General features: G+C 39.5%; 1 protein-coding gene across 1 annotated transcript in view; it reads left to right on the top strand.

Moving 5' to 3' along the window:
• Positions 1 to 21,344, top strand: part of LOC101861432 (cadherin-23) — a gene marked incomplete in the record, with an annotated part of 170,597 nt that overhangs the window by 108,787 nt on the left and 40,466 nt on the right. The window contains 9 exon segments of the mRNA XM_013080930.1: positions 1,720 to 1,820; positions 2,885 to 3,112; positions 6,944 to 7,063; positions 10,161 to 10,302; positions 10,873 to 11,070; positions 11,796 to 12,097; positions 13,909 to 14,074; positions 15,825 to 15,949; positions 18,296 to 18,384. Coding sequence (XP_012936384.1) covers positions 1,720 to 1,820; positions 2,885 to 3,112; positions 6,944 to 7,063; positions 10,161 to 10,302; positions 10,873 to 11,070; positions 11,796 to 12,097; positions 13,909 to 14,074; positions 15,825 to 15,949; positions 18,296 to 18,384 — 1,471 coding nt within the window.

The raw sequence follows: 21,344 nt of genomic DNA, 5'->3' as shown, positions 1-21,344 counted from the left end.
CATCTGTTCCTCCCTGTCATGCTACTATACTACACTTCCCAGGGAAATGAATGAGTCAACTTTTTTAAAGAGTTTGTCACTAGGCTCAACAAGATCCGTGTTTGTTGTATTGGCTCTCTTGATTTTTGTCTTCCTCTATCAATGCCCGTACCCGGTTGTGCTGATTTATGTTGTTGCTACTTTATTTGCTTTGTCGTGCACTTGGAGCTGTAAGCGTTGAAGTGGCAGATAATCAACAAGGTCAATCCAGATCTTCAAACTTAGTCCAGTTTTTCCATTGGAGCGCATTTTTTATACCTTTGGTAAATTAATGTAAGATTCGATTCAGTGAGCACACAAAGGGAATGGGGGGGATCCAATGTCCGAACCTGACCCCAGTCTCTTTTGAGTTTCTAAATTTAGTAATTTTTATTTTCCTTTGAGCTTTTCTGGTGTACCATTATGAATTTCTGATGACTTTGACCTCCGTGGATGAAACCTCTTTGTGTCGGGAAAGATTCCAGAAAATTTTTGTCCACACTGTCGAATGCTTTAAAAAATTTAAGTTAATTGCCTACATGGGGACTTTTGTTTTGCAGACAGCTCCAAACTTAACCTCACCGTCAAAATGAGATCAGTTCTTGGGCTTTCTGTGCTTTTCTTTATCCTTTATCCTGGTGAGAATAAGATTCCCATGAGTTGACAGAAGTGGATGTCCTCTGTATTCATTCCATTTCCTAAAGTGTCTCTTTTTTGGGGTATCTTGATATGGTAGCCTTCTTTTCACTCCCCTTAGCACTTGCTCCTCTTTCTGGATTTTCAAAGAATGGGCTGAGTAGGTTTATTCAGTTGCTGATATCAACCTTTAATGTCTGTACAAGAAAGTTGGTTTTGCCAACTTGTCACATATTTACTGTTTGATATCATTTGCCATTTCCTTTTGTATATGGCATACCCCATCAGAACCCAGATCCCTTGGTGCTATCACACCCACTAATATAAATGTGCGCCTTCAAAGACTTTTTCATTGCTATGCGCCTTCATGTGAGTTTGAATATATATGTGTCACGACACGGTGGAATCAGACGCTCGTCAATTTTTGGGCATGTGGAAGTATTGATATCATCTTAAAGGTTGTTCATTTTTCTTGTTTTCGATAGAAAAAAATACCCATCTATCTTGCATAAAAGTCAAGATATTTCCGATTGAAGGAGGTGGGGTTTGCCCAGTTTCAGAGGTAAAATTAGCGAAAAAATGGCTGTCAAAGTTTGGCGATTTCCACAGCTTGAGAGTCCTTGGAAACTGAACATTTACATTTTCTGTGCAGTTAATCAACGTTCTTTAGTAAAATCCATTCAAAAATGTGTTTTTTAAGATGGACATAAAAGGAGCCAAGAAACAAAATTTCTACCAAAATTGCCAAGCCCTTGTGGAAAAATGCCGATTTCTTCAATTTCATTATTTTGACGAACACCTGATTTCACCACGATGCCTTGCACATCAGTTTCTTTCGAATTGTTCAGTTTTAAATTATATATTCATTTATATAATGTGTACATAGATCTAGATAATGAAAAAAAGTGGAAAATCTTTAATTAAACTTGTTTACATCCTGTGTGAAAAATCTTTAATTAAACTTGTTTACATCTTGTGCGAAATACAGTTAATAGACGTTGTGATGTTTAGTGGTGACTGCTGACAACTTTTCTTGACTTACATGATACGAGTTTTGCTCCTCAGGTACCCATGTGGTAAAAGTGGAAGCCCAGGACGATGACGGAACTTATCCCAACAATGGAACAAAATTTGCAATACAATCTGGAGGACAGGATAAATTTCAGGCATAGTATTTATTGCAGCATTTCATATGTTGGAATCCTGCAAACCCTTTAAAAAGTTATAATAATTATAAATTTCACTTAAATGATGCAATTCCATGCACATTCTGGAGGACAGGATAAATTTCCGGTAGTTAAGGCCTATAATGTGTGCAGAAAACCTGTACAAACTGTAACTGTAAACATCCACAAAACAGAGATGATAATAATAATACCTCGTCCATCAATGTCTGATGATGACCAATACTTTCGCAGAGGAGAATATTTCTCAAGTGAAATAGAAGAATTAAAGGTTAAGATGATCTGTGGCTTCTGCTGTGGCCGTTGAGACCAATTCTGGCAGAGAAAAGTTTGGCACACTTTGAGCATTCAAAAGCCCCACTTACACTTGTGGACGTGCATTGCTTGTGGGCTTCTCTCTCATTCGTGAAGCCTCATATAACTTGCTGCCCACTGTGGATGCTGCTCTCCAACTGCATCTGTCACGAGCTAGACTCTCCCATGTTGGAGGGTTTACGTTGATGTCCTTCAGAGACATTTTCAGGGTGTCTTTGTAGTGCTTTTTTGGTGTGCTAAACTTAAGCTTCCCTGAGGACAGTTCATACTGCCTTTAGAATTCTGAAATCAGGCACTGTTAAGATATGGCCAGCCCAGCGAAGTTGAGTACTTTTGAACTTAGAAAACAGACTCTCGGCGTCTGCCCTTTTGAGAACTTAGTGTCTGGTATTTTATCCTGCCATTTGATGCCAAGAATTCTCGAGAGGCTTTTCATAATGAAATGATTAAGCTTTTTGGCTTGGCTTTGGTACACCGTCCAGGTCACGGTACCATACAACAGGGTTGGGAGGACCACATCATTGTAGATTTTCAACTTTGTCTCTTTGCGAATGCCACAGCAGTCCCAATCCTTGCTCTTAGTCTTTGAAAAGACGCACTAGCTTTATTCATACCTAAAGCTATTTCTGCGTCAAAGATAGTGTACTGCTAAGATATTTGAAGCTATGAACATTGTTCATGCTGTTATATGTATTTTGAATTTGACATTCCTTATTGTTTGTCTTTTCCAGATCAACAGCACAAGTGGTGAAATCAGTGTCAGTGTGGGGGCTCAGCTGGACAGAGAAACTGACCCTTCCTTTACTTTAAAAGTGTTAGCTATTGACCGAGGTATCCCACCAAACACTGCCATAGCAACTGTGAGTATCACTGTGGAAGATGTCAATGATGTAGACCCAGTCTTCGCACAGTCAGTCGTTGAGCACTCGGTGAAGGAGGATGCTTGTGAAAACCACTCAGTGAGTAACTGTCACAGAATGGAAGGTGCAAAAGGAGAGAAAAGGGAAAACTTTTAGTGTGTACATTTAGTGTTGGGTCAATCAATTGCTTTGAGTTTGGAAATTGCTATGTTTTCATTATTTTTACAAGAAATGTAGTTCATTACTGTGTCGCGGAAATAGGGCACGTAAGTTTTATAACTTTTGTTCAAAAACTTAAATGCCCACCCTTTTCAACACTTTTATCACGAGAGACTTACCTCTACCTACACACCATCACTTTTTTGTCTCTTAAGAGCTTTTCATTACAATCTTTTAGGTTTAATTATGCATGACTCTCATATACAAAGAGAAAGGGATGTATTTGATGATGCAAATAAACTTCAGTAAGTTTCTAAAATTTTCTTTACGAATAACTACATCTTCCAAACTGCCTCGCACCTGCAGTCTTTTGCACATATCTCATGTACTTACTTTCGTCACATCTTATGATTATCCCAGATGTTTCTCAAATTATATGGATAACACATGAACATCACATGAAGTTCATTACCCCAACATTATCATAGTTTCCTCTGTCTGTAATATGTGTATGTTTTCTTCTCCAGTGTGTGCTCTTTATTTGTTTAACTCATTGCTGATGTGCCTGTTTTACCTGGGTGATCATATGTGTACTCAGGATTTTAATGTATTTGGGGAAAAAAATACAGTGGCCTTCAGAAGTCATGCACAGCACATTTTGATATACTTGGTATCATGATAAAATCGGTCTCCGTTCCTTCAGAGTAACAATGGTTCAAAATTGTCAAGTGGGCTTTTCTTGAGCCATGAAAATATGCTCCTTTCCACTTTTCTTTTTCTTAATGCCTTCTTGACTTTATTGAAACTGAAATTACTTGGGTTGCATTGAAATAGCCCTTGAGAAACAATTTTCTTAGAAATGGTCAGCAAAGTAACTTCACTAAATACAGTGGGGCACAGATATCGCAAACATGTGGGTGGATTGACAAATGCGTTAGACACATGCTTAATTCAGATGAACAGATCAAACGAAACTTAAATAGATATTTAAGAAAATCAGGGGAACTATAACGAACTATAACATTACACTGGTCAGAAAATAAATCGTTGTAACAGTTTTGCTGTTGCAGATCCGCCACACACAGCTGTTTGGGTGAGGCCGTGTCTCTTTTTGAACCTGTCCAACCATCCTGTGTTGCATGTGAAGTCAAGGCAAAGCTCCTTTGTAGTTTCGTCTGCTTTTATTATCAGAGTAGGGCTAGAGATAGTAAGAGACAAGGCATGTGCTTGCTGGAACCATTGAAACAGCGCTCTGGCTTTCTGTCAGGTTGACATCCAACGCTGGTGTTTTGAGTTTATCACGATTCTTTTAAAATGTGGTAGGCGCTGAGTTTCAGGATGCCAGATCTCTTATAAATCTGAGTCTTAGTGCAAAGCTTCTTGTCATCTTCTGATAAAATCTGGCAATTTTCTCTTTTCTACTATCATGAAAAGTACCTGGTATTGATAAAAAGATTGAAGGATAGATGGTGTATGCACTTTGTTCAGTGTCGAAACAAGAGAAAGGAAGAAAGTGTAGCTGATGAGCCTTACCACTAAAATAAAATTGCCCTTATATTAGCTCAAGATCATGGAGATGTAACCAACACTGGTCAGAGCATTTCACCAGCTCCTTTTGTATAATCTGTGTAATCCCTTTCTGGTCCATACATTCACTTTCAGACAACCACTCACACACATACACACAGACACAAATATAATGATTGCATTTATATAGCGCATATCCATGCTCAAGAGCATGCTCTATGCGCTTTACAACTATTATTACCCCAGCAGACCCTCTGAGAACACTCAGAAACATTCTCGGCTTCCGCGGAAGAATACAGTGCAAGCTGCGGATTTCATGCGCTCAAACACTATCAAGCTGACAAGATCGTTCACTGTCTATAGCCGGGTACCCATTTCCACCTGGGTGAAGTGAGAAAAATTTGTGTAAAGTGCCTTTCCCAAGGACACAACGTCGGGCCCCTTACGGGATTCGAACCCACGACCTTACAGTTGCGAGTCCGAGAGCCTAACCACTAGGCCACCAACGCCCAGTGCAGTGGCACACTCTCTGCCTTTGATCACACCCCCACCACCTAGCACTCACTTTCACGTGACTAGGTCCATGGAAGTTACACACACAGGTAATGTGTGATGGTGTGTCAAGATACCAGCAGTGTGTGCAACACGCTGTGTGGTGGTAAACTTGGTGGGCTCATGTAACCTGATACTCTGATGTGTATGTTTTCCATCATGTGTGCAAGGCAATTTGAATTGGAGACAATTGTAAGGAAAAACTTTATCAAGTTTTTCGAGACAACTTGGTTGACATAAATGTACTGGTGTTTGAGAAAACAGTGTTGCCAATACATAGAAAATATACCTGTTTGGTCGGGAATTAGCATACTGTACGAGATATCAGTGATTTTGACTTTTGAGTGTTCATGTCATCTGTGCCCAAATGTAACAGAAAAATTCTTCATGCTTGTTCTTGACAGTATTTTCCACTATGCTCATCATCTCAATATGAGTACGAAAATGTATTCCTTTTTCCATTGCATCATAGGATGCAACCCTTAAAATATGGACTTAATTAACAGAATTCATATTTATCTATCGCTTGTCTGTTTTCCCATACATTCATCATATTCTTTCATAAATAGTCTTCACTGGCAGTGGATGGACCAAAATTTGAGTGGGGCTTAGGCTGCTTCCACTTCTTTAACACAAAATAACAAGCAATAATAATACTAAAAACAGTGATAGTTTTTCTATACTCACGGTGAGCGATGGCATTTTGAGAACCATTTAGTCAAGAAGAGTCACCTTTGTCTTCCATCTCTTTGTTCTCAGTTAAATTCTTCTGGATGGTGGTGACGAAGCCATTTCCCCTCCAAATTTCATTTAATTTCATCTGATACAACGTAATTACTGTTAAATCTCAGCGGCACAAACACAAATATGCACAAACTGCACTTCAAACATATTTCGTCTATGAACTGGATAAGGCCGTGTAGTCGCAAATAGTAGATTTCTCCTAACAAAGGTCCAGTGAGCCCATAGGTACTTAGTCACTTGGGGAAAATGTCTCGTAAACTTTCACCCCTTTGTCAGGGCTAGGAGAGCGTGAGCCCTCAGTACAGAGTTCGTTTTTCAAATCTTTTATCTGTTTACAAGCAGAGTTTCTTTCAGGATGGTCCGTGGGAATGGGCTTACCCTTTGCTGAACTCTAAAGACATTTGATTGGCTGTTAAGTTACTATAGTTGTAAGCGGTGACAACAGTGATTGGAAAAATGAGCAAGTCGCCAAGTTGATCACTGTTTGTTCATTGCGTGCGATCATAACAAACAGTGTCAACTGCTTATTTTGTTATTTAAGAAACTTTCATTAACTAAGGGATAGAGTGGGGGGGGCTTTCTTCAAGCCCATAAGTCACTGCCACTGGTGGTTAGGCTACCGCACTTGTAATTATGAGATTATGAGTTCGGGGGTTCAAGGCTCAGGCCCGGCATTGTGTCCTTGGAAAAGGCACTTCACACAAATTTTCCTCTCTTTACACAGATGTGAATGGGTACCAGGTCATAGACAGTATCTTAGTGTTTTAACGTCTCTAAAATGGCTGCTTATACTGTATGCTTCCCAGGAAGTTTACATTATTTGAGAATGCTATCAGGTCTGCTGGGGTAATAAATAGATTGTAAAATGCATCGAGCTTGCAGTTGAGCGGGAATTTGTACAATACAAATGCTATCTATTATTTATTATAAACCTTTAATTTCACCCAGATTGTACAGCTGAATGCCACAGATGAGGACAGCAATCCCAATTTGGTCTACTCTATTGACTGGAGAGAATCAAGGGCTTATAGTGAGAGAGATCAACAGGTTGACATCTTGAAAGTGGAGGTAAGAATTGATAATGTCAGTGCCATATGACAATTTCACTAAAGTGGTGCAATAAATTTCATTCCAAACTTTGAGTGTCTGAACATGAAAATATTTGTATGTGGAAGGGATTTTGTTTAGTTAGATCTGGATGTCAGACAAGGCGAAATGAAATAATCTCCCATGTTTTACATTGATCAACTTTTTTGGTTGCTAATAGAAGGCTGCCATTTTGAATGTTAGAAAAGGGATGCTCTTGCTTTGCCTTTTTTCACCTATTCTTGTTGGAATCGCTGCTTTCTTTAAATTTAAGTTGCTATTAAAGGCTTACGCATGGGCTTTTGTAATATTTACAATATTTTTTTCTGAAATTTTGCTTTTTGCAAATAAGTTACATCCCACAGTTTCACAGTATTTCAACATGATACTGCCCTTCCTCCCGCTTAACGATTGAGTATATAAAAACTGCGAATGATTTTTTAAAAGATTGTACAAAGCTTCTCAGTGCAAAGTTGCAAAAAGTAATGTGCAGTTCAGATGTTTCGTTTTAAGAAAAAATTATCTACAGTAGTCTCTGCCTAAACGCAAGCCATACAAAAGCACGCTCCGCTGAAACGCACGCTTTTGTCATCTGACGTTTTTTTTTACTATATAATTTTGACGTACAAATGCACGGTCACTCCCTCTAAATGCACGCTCCGATCCGCGAAACATGCCAACAAGTTAAGCTTGGCAAGGGGAAATTTTCACTACAACCTGCACAGCCTGCATAAGACAAGCCTAGAATTTACTAGAAAACCGGATATTTGGTGAGAGTGCCCTTCACGGCGTACAAAGAGAGTGATGGACGGTGTTTACGCACCCTACTTTCCACTGACACACAGATCTAGGGCTGGTCGGTTAAATGTTGGGGGGGGGGGGACTGAAATAGTTTATGATTGGTCACTGGAAATGTATCTTTGATAGAAGGTTTCTGACTGGTGTTTGAGTTTGAGTGACTGCATGTAATGTTTAGTTAGATCTAGGCCTGATGCGCGACATGCGTAAATGCCGTAAAAAACTGGACAGGCTGGATAGGATTAAGGATTAGCCAAATAATCCTAATAAGCTGCGCTCGAAGCGCTTAAAATGTACTTGTTCAACAAATCACAAGAGAAAATGTTTCTTGAGGATGATTCTGCATGAATTTATGATCGTGAGTGGTCGCTTGGAAAGCCACGTGGCCGGTCCGTTGTCTCTATGACTATGACCAACAGTTTCCTCTTAGGCTATCTGTTCCCGACATTTATAGGGCATATTCATTACATTGAGTTTGCCTTTCTTCTTTCCCCCCACCCCATTCAATGCCTTTGTATTCTTAACCCCTGTCGCGGAATCCTTCTCAAAACAGTCACGTGTGGTCACATTATCGGCCAAAATGACCCCCTCCTCCAAGGAAGATCACTAGAGTAATAACGTGGCGTCGGTGGACTAGTGGTTAGGCTCTCGGACTTGCAACCGTAAGGTCGTGGGTTCGAATCCCGTCAGGGACCCGACGTTGTGTCCTTGGGAAAGGCACTTTGCACAAATTTGTCCTCACTTCACCCAGGTGGAAATGGGTACCCAGCTATAGACAGTGAAAGATCTTGTCAGTTTGATAGTGTTTGAGCGCGTGAAATCCGCAGCTTGCACTGTATGCTTCCGCGGAAGCTGAGAATGTTTCTGAGTGTTCTCAGAGGGTCTGCAGGGGTAATAATAGTTGTAAAGCGCATAGAGCAAGCTCTTGAGCATGGATATGCGCTATATAAATGCAATTATTATTATTATTATTATTAATAACGAATTGAGATGACTGCGTCCCTTTCTCCCCTTGCAAAGGTTCATGTAAACGCATGCGCAGTATTAACACACGCTAAGGAGCCCTCCCGAGCACCGTGCGTTTAGGCGGAGACTACTGTAAGTAGGTTAGTGGAAGAAAGAACAAATAAAGACCCTATAAAACTGATACTGTACCGTAGTTTTTAATTACCAGTGCGCTAAGTGCAGCCCACATTGTGCTAGTATGAATAGATGTATGAAAGTGTAAGTCTGTTCGTGTAAGTATTATTTAATAAGACACCTCTGACTGCAGACCAGCAAGGAGTTTCTGGTCACCATGTGGGATGGCTCAACCAAGCAGAGTCAAGTTTATTTTTTGTTAGTCAACTTTGCTGACCGAAAAGTAGCATACATCGTTTTTTTTTTGTAAGAGGGACAGCTGTGGCACTGACTAGACATTGCTTAACTCTTTGAACCCCATCGGAGGCTGGGAGCATCCGACGGTAACAACCCTGTTTCCCATTGGACGCTGGGAGCGTCCAGTACTAGTGACAACTGTTTCGTTTTATTTAGTGCTAGTTTTTGCTTGTTTTTCGGAACTATTTCTGAACCAAGTTTTTTAGTAATGAATAAGGCTTTGTTTTTGCTATTTAGAAGTTGGAGGCAAGCTTTTGGGGTTATAATGAGACATTGTTCACTAGGTTTAGGTGACTGTAGAAAAAAACTCTGGGAAATGGTGGAAAAAACTCAGGGCTTAAAGAGTTAAGGACTGTCGTAATGATACCTTTGAGTAATCTGCAATCTCTTATAGAATTTGTCGGAATTTTTGTGAAAAATATTTGGAGACGTTTGTACATATTCTGCCCATTAAAATTACGGCAAAGTTTAGAATTATTGTGACCTATATGCACCCTGGGATGCCTGCATGTAGGTTTTTTTGGAAAGCGCTTGGGAAGCACAAGAGAGAACCGAAAGTGAAAGCACACTGAATAGAGTGAACCACAAGGGTTTTGGCTTCGGGTCAAACCCTTTTGAGGGCTGATTCAGAGAGTTGTTAGCTCACCATTACACTGCTGTCACACAACTGTACTTGAATACTTGATCTGTCATTTGTTGCAAGATACTGAGCAATAAAACTGCCACTGGTTGAAACCAATATTATTATGCTCTTCCAATTCTACTTTAATGTTTTTACTGAAAGAGCAGGTTTACTATGTTTGATTATCTTCATATTTTTATGGTGTACCTTCCCTTCTCAACTCCAAAACTAACACCAGACTGAATCTTGTTTTCAAGACTTTCCTTGTTTTTGCATTCTCAGAACTGGATATCAGTGGACAATCACTCTGGACTCTTGTATGTGACTTCTTCGGTCCTAGACAGAGAATGTGCTGAGAAGCTGCTTCTTAAAGTCATTGTTAATGACAGTAATGCTGAACAGAATGGACCTCAGTTGGCAACTGGTGAGGGCTGTAGACTGAGTGTAGAACAATACACTGTGCATGTTGTGTTTGCTAAGTGGTCAAGCTTCATGTATAGTTCTTGCTTAGTCATACTTGCAGTGCTTACTATTTTGTTGGAGTGTGCTGCACTATTCAGTGGTGATGCTTTACATCCCTTTGAAGAGTAGAAGAACAAATTTCAAGTTCCTTCAATTTGTTACCTTTTGAGTGATGGCTAAGATTATTTGAAGTTATTTTGTACATCACCTGTATAGTCAAATCAAGTAAAAATTTAATTACGTCTAGACCCCCTCCCCACAAACTACATCCGAAAAGAGTTCAGAAGTTCCGTTTCTAAATGTTGAAAAAAAGCAAGAAAAGGTACATAATGTAGGTGCAAATGTTATAAAACGGACACAGTTTGGTCTTTGTCCTAAAAATTGTTTGCTTTCTGGGTAAAGTACAATTCAAGAGCTTGCTACTTTACTTGTCATTTCATGAAACACCCAGAGGAACTTTAGCGGCTGGCACTAACTTTGTTTTTATCCCAAAATATGATCATTTGCTTTTTTGTCTTTCTTTTTCCATCAGCAACTGTTACTATCAAAATTGAAGATGTCAATGACAATGCTCCTGTCATCAATGAAGGCCAAAGTTTGACTCTGAATATTTCGGAGGCCACACGGAATGGAACAGAGATCTACACTTTCTCGGCCACCGATGCTGACAAAGCACAGAGGGTTAATTTTACTGTTGCTGACACAAGCTTTTTCCAAATTACTCATTCTGGTATGGAAAAGTTTTATGTATCAAACTTGCATGCATTGTTGATGACAAAAAGAATATCATACAAGCTTCTATACATGCACACATCGGATTGGGGGAGTATTTTCAGAAATATGTAGAAAATCTAGAACTGACTTGATTTTTTGTCTGTCACTCAAAAATGTATAATGAATACTATCTTTTCTCTACTATTCACATAGTTTTGGAAACCCTATTAGTCCTTGTCAATATCTTTAGTAGTGAATATCTTTACATTGTTTTGGTGGCTCCTAATATCGGAAGAGGATCTGTTGTCAACATGTGACTATAGGTAAGCCTGTGGTACCCTTAACTATGGTATCTGAATTCGACCTGCTTACGGTAGTGTGCGTACGAACTGCTGGTACAAGTAAAGTAAAGTTGTTCCCGCATCCGATCTGGACATTAGGGATTGCTTTGTTAGGGAGACAACTTTTGGGCCTTCGGCATATGGTTGGGTGGCCAGTTCCTTTCCACGCCACCTTTACTTCCGCAACTCGAAGTCAGGTACCCATAAGTGTACAAGTACAGTTTAAAAATGGTACCTGCCCACTTACAGAACCATGGTGTCTTAATATAATATGAGTTAGGTTTTGTAAATTAAAATGGAATTCTTGTAAAATTGTTGTGAAGGAGAAATGATTATGAGTAAAGTTGCTGTTTTGCAGGATGAATTTTTCATACATGACTCTCTCTTCTTTTTTTTCCAGGGAAGGTTTCTATTAAAAAATTGCTGGACAGAGAGAAAAATGCCACAATGCACTTCATCGTCATCGCCACTGATAATGGAGTACCGCCCTTGTCTTCAAACACAACTGTCTTTGTCAATGTATTGGACAGTAATGACAACGATCCAGAAATTAAAGGAAGCACTATTTTCTATGTTCCTGAATCATCCGACAACACAACTCTAGTAGCAAAAATTAATGCCTCTGATGCTGATGCAGGTGACAACGCAAATGTCACATTTCTTTTCAAGGAATACCCCCCGTTCAGAATCAACCCAATAACTGTAAGTTAATCAACAGGGAAATCTGTAACTTTGGAATGTTGATGTTACTCATTGCTACATGATAACGTGTGTCCATTTTTAGCCTTAGGGAGTAAATGGTTTGGGTCCCAATTTTAACATGAAATTGTTTGTTGTAATTTCATGTGAATAACTATATCTTTTTTTTCAGTTCTGTTCCCTTAGGTATCTGTCATTTGTGCGCCCCCCCCCCCCCCCCCCCCAAGCAGCATTGTGTCATTTGATTATAATTGCTACTGAATCTTAACCCCTTCTGTGCCGGCATAGTGAACACTCGTGTCCTAGGGAGAAAATTGGACTTCAACACTGCCCTCACTGAAATGCTACCCCCACGGCCACCTCATCTTTGTTCTACATAGTCACCTCTACCAGAGCTTGATTTATATCCATGTTATGTGTGTCATGACGTGGTAGAATCAGGCGCTCTTCAATTTTTGGGCATCTGGAGTTATTGGTATCATCTTTAAGTTTGTTCATTTGACCATTTTTTGATGAAAAAAATACACGTTTATCTTGAATAGAAATTAAGATATTTGCGATTGAAGGAGGTCGGGGTCGCCTGGTTTCAGAGGTAAAATTAGCGAGAAAATGGACGCCAAAGTTTGCTGCTTTCTAAAGCTTGAAAGTCCTTGGAAACTGAAAATTTACATTTATATGCCTTTAATCAGTGTTTTTCTGTAAAATCCACACAGAAATATGTTTTAAAATGGACATAAAAGGTGTTGAGTCAAAAAACAAAAGGTAGAAAAAAAATTTGTCAAGCTGGAGGAAAATTGCCCATATCTTCAGTTTCATTATTTTGATGAGCGCCTGATTTCACCACGATGCTTCGTGTACGTTGGAGGACCAGCAGCACTATCTACAGTGAACTCGTCTTTACTTGCCTTTTATAGGGCTCTATGGATCCCCATTTGTTTCACACATCATAACATCTGCCACTGTCTGCGGAAAAATGTCTCCTTCTCCTTCACTGTTTCCTTCACTTTCCTTTTTCACTGTAGAAATTGTAATCACTGTCAGAATCATTTATAACCTCATCTAGGGCTTTGATTGCTGAGAATTGAGGTCTATAGCCTACCGATGTCTCTCTTCTAGCATAATGAAGAGAAGTCTAGGAAATTGAACATGCAGTCGAAATACTCACAAAGAAATTGTTGCAAACGAATACTTATAAAAACCCCGCTTGAAATGGAATTAGCTCCAGTAATTAATATTCGTAGTATCAAAGTAGAACCTTTTACTGTACGCAGATTTCGACACCTTGCAGGCGCGAGAAATTCTTGGGTTCCATGACACATAGCCTACATGCTGAGGCTGGTGAAATTCTCGGGGCAAGGCAGTCAACGTGTTAAGAATGTAGTACAAAGCCACTACGTACTGCAGGCCCACACCTTGTGCCCTGTTTGCATCGGGGGTTTAAGAAAAAAAATGTTTGTGAGTCTTATAGCTAATGTGCATAAGTATGTGAAAAGTGTTGATTGTCTTGACATGGTGGGGAACAACTCGTACACATTTTAAGTGCACATTATTTGTTTGATAGAAGCCAAAATTAGAGCCAGACTTATTTCTTGTCCAGAAGGTAATCTACTGCCACTTTGTCCACCTAAGGCTATGGAAACTATTTTTGGTCTGTCTCTGCAGGCCAAAAAACCTTATTGTTTCTTTTTTTTAATGCATATATTCAATTTGTGTGTGTGTGTGTGTGTGTGTGTGTGTGTGTGTGTGTGTGTGTGTGTGTGTGTGTGTGTGTCAGGTACCAAAAAAAAAAAGGAATTATTTCTTTCTTTACGCAGGGTCAAATCTTTGTGAATGGCACACTGGATAGAGAGAAGAAAGAAAGCTATACAGTGACTGTGATTGCTAGGGATAATCCTCTGCTGGAACAGAGTCGACGGTCAGCAGTCAGTGTGACTATTAAACTTGAAGACGTGAACGACAATTCCCCTGTTTTTGGTCAAAGTATGTTGTATTCTCACTGTATTTAGAGTATTCCTGCAGGCTGTTTGAGAGTGCCGCTGGCAGGTCTTGCTTCTGTTTTGTCCTTATTTTCCTTTTCTTGTACCATGAGCACATTGTGACATTCATTTCATTTTTTTTCTCCCCCATTCCTTTGTTACAGCTCAGGGAGTAATTGACTTAGTTCTTCATTTCACAGTATAGTTGATCTTAACGTACATGGCCGTTTTATCTTCAAAGAGGGTAGACTCATCCCTTTCCTGATGAGCAGCCACCTGCCCCTTTCGAAGGACTTAATATTTATGCGGACTAGATTAGCTTCAGGTTGGGGCAGGAATTAAGTTTGAATTACGGCTGGACAGCAGCCTGAACATCCTGCTCTTTTCAATGTTAGAACCACCAAGAGATCTTTAACACGTGAACTCATAAATTTATAGTACTTTTCCAAGAGGACGAGTTGCTTGATCCCACTTACCCTAGGATCAGGGGGTGTTGAAAACATGAGGAAACAACCTGACGCTGGTGGAGACCAAACTCTGAACCTCGGGGTTGATAGGAGAACACCATACCTGTTGAGCTACTGAGCCCCTTGTTCATGTTATTGATATGTTTCTGTTCAGTTTGAGCAAGTATGATAGAGATTTATGCAGTGTTCAAATAAGGGGGAGCTTGAAGAAATTGAGATTAGTTGGAGAGCAAGCTGTCTGATGAGACTGGCTTTTGATCAGAGCTAGAAAAGTGGAAAAGTTGAGAATTGCCATAAATACAAGGATACACCTAAAATTGTATGTTGAAAAGTACCAAAAATTAACTCGGCCCAGACAGAGCGGCGACAGGGAGCTGATCCCCGTGACCCCAACGTGATAAGGCGCCCGGCGGGGAACCTCCCGCGGCAACTAAAATTCCACTCCTGGTGCACCATGTTCAATGTGTGGAAGTAAAGCAGAAAAAAAGAAGGCTTTTACTCTAGGATTTGGAGTTTGCGCATGCCGTTAGAGGCATCACAATCATCTGGCATCACAATTTTTTCTGCTGCTTATTCAACTTGAATGTAGCGTCTTGTGATTATGTAAACTTTTATGCCTATGTGAGTGTATACATTTTGCAACGTCTATGATGTTTTAATCCAAATCTAGTGCTGAGCCTCTAATATGGTACTGGTACTTGTTGTCTCACTATTGCCATCAAAATCAAACCCACTGTCTGCACTACCTTTGATGAACTAGATATATAGTAGGAAAATCATTTTGGACCGCAAGTGTTAGTTTTCCAGTTCTGGAGGCCATTGCAAAAAGCAAAGCTTCAACAACACTAGGCCTGAGAAACCCCACCAAAAAACAAAACCTTGCATTATTCATCAAAAATGATGTTATAGAACAACCTTGATATATCTAGAGTGCTCCCCCTTCACTTGTGTGACTTTCAAGGGAGAGCTATCCTTTTACTGAACTTTTAGCTTTGTAACGAGTCAATATCTTCAAATATGAATATGAGTTTTGCGAGAACACTCATTAAATGAACAAGGGTGGGAATTTGCCATATATGAGAATTCTTGTCAGTAGCTCTGAATGACCATACACTTGGGGACTGGGTGAGTTTCAGTGGACGCTCCCGTCGCCCACTCGGCTAATTGACTACGTCTTTGTCACTCAAGTTGTGTAATGCTAAACTAAGCCCCATTTATTTTGAAATCTCTTAGCAGTAATGTACACAAAACCTATTCTTTTTGTTCTTTTTGGTTTTTTTGTATTAGGCAGCTATACCAGTGATGTGGAGGAAACAAGACCTATCAATAAAGTTATACAAATTGACCCTCGCGCCATCTCTGCACAAGATGCAGACATTGGAGTCAACGCAAACTTTTCATACTCTTTTCACGTAAGTAAAACCAGTAATAATTTTTTTTTTTATGTGTCTGTGCCTAGAGAAAGGTACCAAAAGTCGCCCAGACCGTTTCCAAATACTGGCTGATAATGACAAAACATCACTTTTTTTTACCAAAATGTGTTTCCATACAAAAATGATAGATCCAATATTTTATTACAATGTGCTTAAACGGTTTTCATTGATTTAACTTCTAAATATTTTATTTTGAGGGTAGGGTATAATAAAAACAAATAATGAAAACTGTTTTTAAAAGGTGTTTAAATCTATTCTTGAAGCACGTTTTCTCTTCCCTGCTTTGTTTTACCATTGAAATTCCATTCAAAATATTGATACCAACTGAAAGCCAAATTTGAAATGAATTTTCCAAGAATAAATATATTTAAAAAATTGGGTTGTTGAAAGTTTGTATGTGTTCTCACGTTTGTTAAACTTAAAAGCTCATTTTCTCAAAATTATATTTTTAAACCCTACCTCGCAAAATGTGCAGTATCTCAAAAACTACTTGAGATATCTATAAAAATTCATAGACACCTGTGTTCAGCATTGAATTTCCTATAAGGTACAACTCTTAACTCAAAATGGTCAAAATCCGACTTTTGGTACCTTTCTTTAGGCACATATAGTGAATAGCATTTGTATAGGCATATCCTCATTCAGAAGCAAGTTCTATAATGTCCTTTACAATCTATATCACTGCAAACAAGTGTGACAAGTGTGTTCTATTCCTCTTCTTGCCAGTTTGAACTTAAAAAAAAAAAAATATTGATGTCGTAGTGGTACTGAGCTTTAGAGCTTGTGTGGGTGCGTGTGTGTTGTGTTTTGTAAGCACCGCGGAGCACTTTCTGTGGATTCTGGCGCATTATAAATTCATTTATTATTATTATTATTATTATTATTATTATTATTATTATTACTGTTATTATTATTTGTGTATTGCTGGGTTTTTAAAAATATGTTTTACACATGTTTTTTTGTGTACTTTTGCTGCGATTGTTTGGAAGAGGACATGAACTATATTACCTGTTGTTATAAATACATCTGTGCTGCAACACTTATATTGAGCTGCACTGATGTATTTTTGCCATATATGTAAACTGTGATATTGTCAAAACTAAAAGAGAATTGATTGAGGAGCATTTTTAGCAAACCATAGTACAGTTTGAACTCGGATTCAACTAACTCTGATTCAACAAAAGCTTGTATTCAACAAAAAGGGTTGGATAATATTCTCCATTATTTTTATTTATAAAAATCAATAAAAATAGCTCGGATTCAAAGAATACATAAATGAGCTAGCTCGGATTAAACGAAGTCGCTTGCAGGATGCTGACGTGGCTTAGCTCGTTTTTCTCCCACAACAAACCTTATATGTTTCTGGAATCCATCCATGGCACTTGTATCGTGAACCATTATTCACTTAGCCTATTGTTCATATCTTATGCAACCAATCAGCTGCCTTCTATCATACCAAAACACCAGTTGCTAACACCCACGTCTCAGCATGTGTCGAGGTCAGACGAGCAGTAGCACACGTGAGACTGTATGTGTGTCTCGGGGGAGGGCACAAACGGTCCGGGCGTGGAACTTGAGTAAAGATACAAACGCGTGTCAGTTTTTCTTTCCGGTTACTGATCAATGTTACAATGATAAGCTAGTCTTGACATAGGTCTACGTATTGAATTGCACACTGGACTGTAGAATCAAACGTCGCCATATGCTAGGCTCTACAGAGCAAAATAACTTGTTGGGCTGACTGTGCGTCCTAGAATCAGATGATAGATGAGTTAGGTGTGCATTTGAACGAATTTGCCCTTTTGCAAAGTGTGTGTTTAGTAGAGTTCAGTGTATTTTCCTTGAATTTTCCAGCATTTCTTCGGTAGGACATCAAAGAAACGAAAATACCTCTCAGTTGAAACCAAACTGCTATTGATTGAGAAAGTCGAATACATTATACATTACTTACTCGGTGACTGTAATTATCAACATAAAAACCTCATGTCTGCTATAACGAACATTCAGATTCAACTAAATTGAAGGTCAGGACCGATTACTTCATTGAATCCGAGTTCCACTGTAGGGAGACACTAAACCTTGGGTTTTGGGGATTTATAAATTGGGGATGGGGGGGTTGGATTTGGAGAACTTGTCTGAATCATGACATCATGGAAGGGAGGTGGTGATGGGGGGAGGCAGAGTTTGTCTTTGTCGCAGTCTCATATTTGGGCTCTTTTGCTTCCAACTGCAGAGCTAGACTGCCTTTTCTATGTCATGAGCACAAATGAACAGTTTTCAGTTCCAGATTATCTGTTAAATTTATTGTATGCCTTACTTCAACAGGACCCAGACAACACTTACTTTCAGATTGACCCAGCCTCTGGTGTCATAAGTGTCAGAGAATCTTTGCTGAATCTTTCTGGAGTTTACAGGTACATCTTAATTGTTGCTCCTGTTTTGAGTCTTTTCCTTCGTGTTATGGTTATGGCACATTTTATTTATGTCATTCAGTGGACTGCAGACATTTGCGCTTTGCTGGGGATCCACTCTGAATTTAATGTCTATCTCCAATGGGACTAAGCCAAACAGAAAATTTGTGTAAAGTGCCTTTTCCAAGGACACAACATTGGACCAAGCTGAGTGTCAAACCCCTCAACCCACAATCTCGTGATTATGAGTCCTGTTGTCTAACCACTAGACTACCAAGGCCTTTTTCTCCTCTGGCTTTCACGGCTTTTCCCTCTTGAGATCGGCGGAGCCGGGGAAATTTTTCTTGCCCGGTCGGCAAATTATACTCTCACAGTCAAGAAAGAGGGAGGGGTGCAAACTGACTGGCTCCTCCTCCAAGAGGAGAAAGTAATTTGACATCGTAGTTTTCTTCATGGAAAATTTCAATATTCTGCGCAGAATGTCACCCCCAAAATGACTAAATTCTGCAAAAGTTCTGCAAAAATTCTGCAATGATTGCGACCATGTCTAAACTTTTTTTTTCCATACTGCTTAAAAAATATAAGTACCAATTAATCATAAGCTGAGAAGTAGCACTACAGACACAGTAAACAACCCCCCCCCCCCAGCAATTAACGGCATGCAATCTGTATTTTTGTTTAGAAACACAAGCCCATAACCTAAAATACTAGCAAAAAGTTTGACCCAAAGAAATGAGACAACATTGTATACCAATAATTTCAAAATCAGGTGAGCTGGCAGTTTGAGCTATGTCATTGGTTGTCAGGAGGTGTTGAAGACAAAAAAGACAAAATGTTATTTTAGAAAAAAGAAGTCCTAGGAAGGTGGGCAGAATATGTATGAAGATTATTTGAAGATAAAAGACCACCCCTACCTCAACCAAGCAACAACAATGGTTCCAACATTCTAAAGTCAGAGGTAGAGCTCACAGTTAGAATTAAAAACACCCCAAAAGGAAAAGCCCTCATTGAAGATGGCATAAACACAGAAATGCCCATCCACCGTCGATTTACAGGTGTGGTCAAGTACCACATTACATATGTAGTATGTAGGCCTACTAACAGAACAGTTTTCCACCAGACACATGTGTGCTTTTGGTAAACTGAAGCTGACGTTCAGTAACATTTGTTTTCAACACATTCTTTCCTTTAAAAAATGTATCCATTTTTCCTGAAAGACAAATCCCGTCTCGCCTGTACTCCTATACAATAACGCATGCACAATAGAATCTAGATAGGGCAGTGCTACTGACTGAAGTGTTTTTAGCCCATTCTTAAAAGGGGGATAATAACATGTTCTAATGCACAGTAGAATTGTGAATGGGCTGATTTATCAATGTCATGCTCATACTGTGCCGGAACAACATAGGGAAGAGGGGGAACTGCTGCTTTTTCTTTCCTCATTCTCACTATGGTCATTTTGTCCTCTACTTCTTTTGTATGTTTGTCACTCTCTTGTGAACTGCTATTTCCGGGGTGCCTTGATAGTCGAAGTAGACTTTGTACTGTTGAGGCTAGAGAGGTGAGCAGAGTAAGCCTGATTCCCCATTTAGACCTCTCTGTTGACATCCACCCCTTGGCGTTCATATGACCTATGCAGTTGCAAGCACCGTAAAATCTTACTAAAACAAACAAGAATCTTCATATAGATCAATTTTGTTTCCAAAAGAAAAGAACGCTCTAATTTACGGCTTCTAGTGAGATGGAGATCACTCTAACATCGTCAGCTTGCTTCAGTTTAATTTTTTTTTCTCTCGCAATTCTATGTTTGAAAGCATAATAATGCTGCAAAAGTTTGCAAAATTCTGCAAAATTCTGCAAAAAATCAAAATTCTGCGGCTGCGATGTCATTTCTTTACAGCAAGACCTTCCCCTATCCATTACACCCATCAATATGCATTTATTGGTGAGTTCTATTTTTTTCATATTTAGGTTTTTCTTTTAGGCCTAGGCCTATGTATTAAATATTTTGACACATGTTAATATTGATGTTATCTATTTTTAATTAAATGCCGTGCACTGCGCATAGAATTTTATACAAAAAAATTTTCAGGCTTTTTTGTCAGAGCCTGCTGGCAGCCCTGTTATAATGATGTCACATTTAACAAAATATGAATGTGATGTATTCCAGTTTTTCAGTAGACTGATGTTTTGTATTTGCATAATTATATTGGTGTCAAAAGGCAAATGATGACTGGTGCACTGGTTTCCGTCCTCTAAATATCCTCTCTCATCTCAACACCTTCACTACTCCTCTCATTCTTTCCTCTAATGTGCCTGTTCAATCTCTCTCTAGCAAGCTTTGTGTTTCTTTCTGTCTATCAGTCTGTCTGTCTGTCTCTCTCTCTCTCTGTCAGTCTCTCTGTCTCTGTACTGTCAGTCTCTCTCTGCTTCTCTCTCTCCCTCTCTGTCTCTATCTCTGTCTATCTCTCTGTCTGTCTGTCTCGCTCTCTCTCTGTCTCTGTCTCCCTCTCTCTCTCTGTCTCTGTCTGTCTGTCTCTGTCTGTCTCTGTCTGTCTCTGTTTGTCTCTGTTTGTCTCTGTTTGTCTCTGTTTGTCTTTGTCTGTCTCTGTCTGTCTGTCTGTCTGTCTGTCTGTCTGTCTGTCTGTCTGTCTGTCTGTCTCTCTCTCTCTCTCTCTCCCTCTCCCTCTCCATCTCCCTCTCCCTCTCACTCTCCCTCTCCCTTTCACTCTCACTCTCCCACTCTCTCTCGCTCTCATGCTCCCTCTCTCTTCCTGTGCTGAGAAGTTATTTCCTCAAGTATTTCCGTCTGTCTGCTTGGATGCTGTATCCCATTCTGCTGGGGTTGCCTTGACAGGCAGGAATGAAGCAGCCTTCCTCCTAAATCATCTAAATTGTGTGAATGGGAGCATAAAATATTTACAGTGGTAACAATCTCTCTCTCTCTCTCTCTCTCTCTCTCT

The sequence above is a fragment of the Aplysia californica genome, unplaced genomic scaffold, assembly GCF_000002075.1.
Source record: "Aplysia californica isolate F4 #8 unplaced genomic scaffold, AplCal3.0 scaffold00106, whole genome shotgun sequence".
NCBI classification, from domain to species: domain Eukaryota; kingdom Metazoa; phylum Mollusca; class Gastropoda; order Aplysiida; family Aplysiidae; genus Aplysia; species Aplysia californica.
The sequence above is the reverse complement of the archived record's forward strand: the minus strand, read 5'-3'. Positions and strand labels throughout refer to the sequence as shown.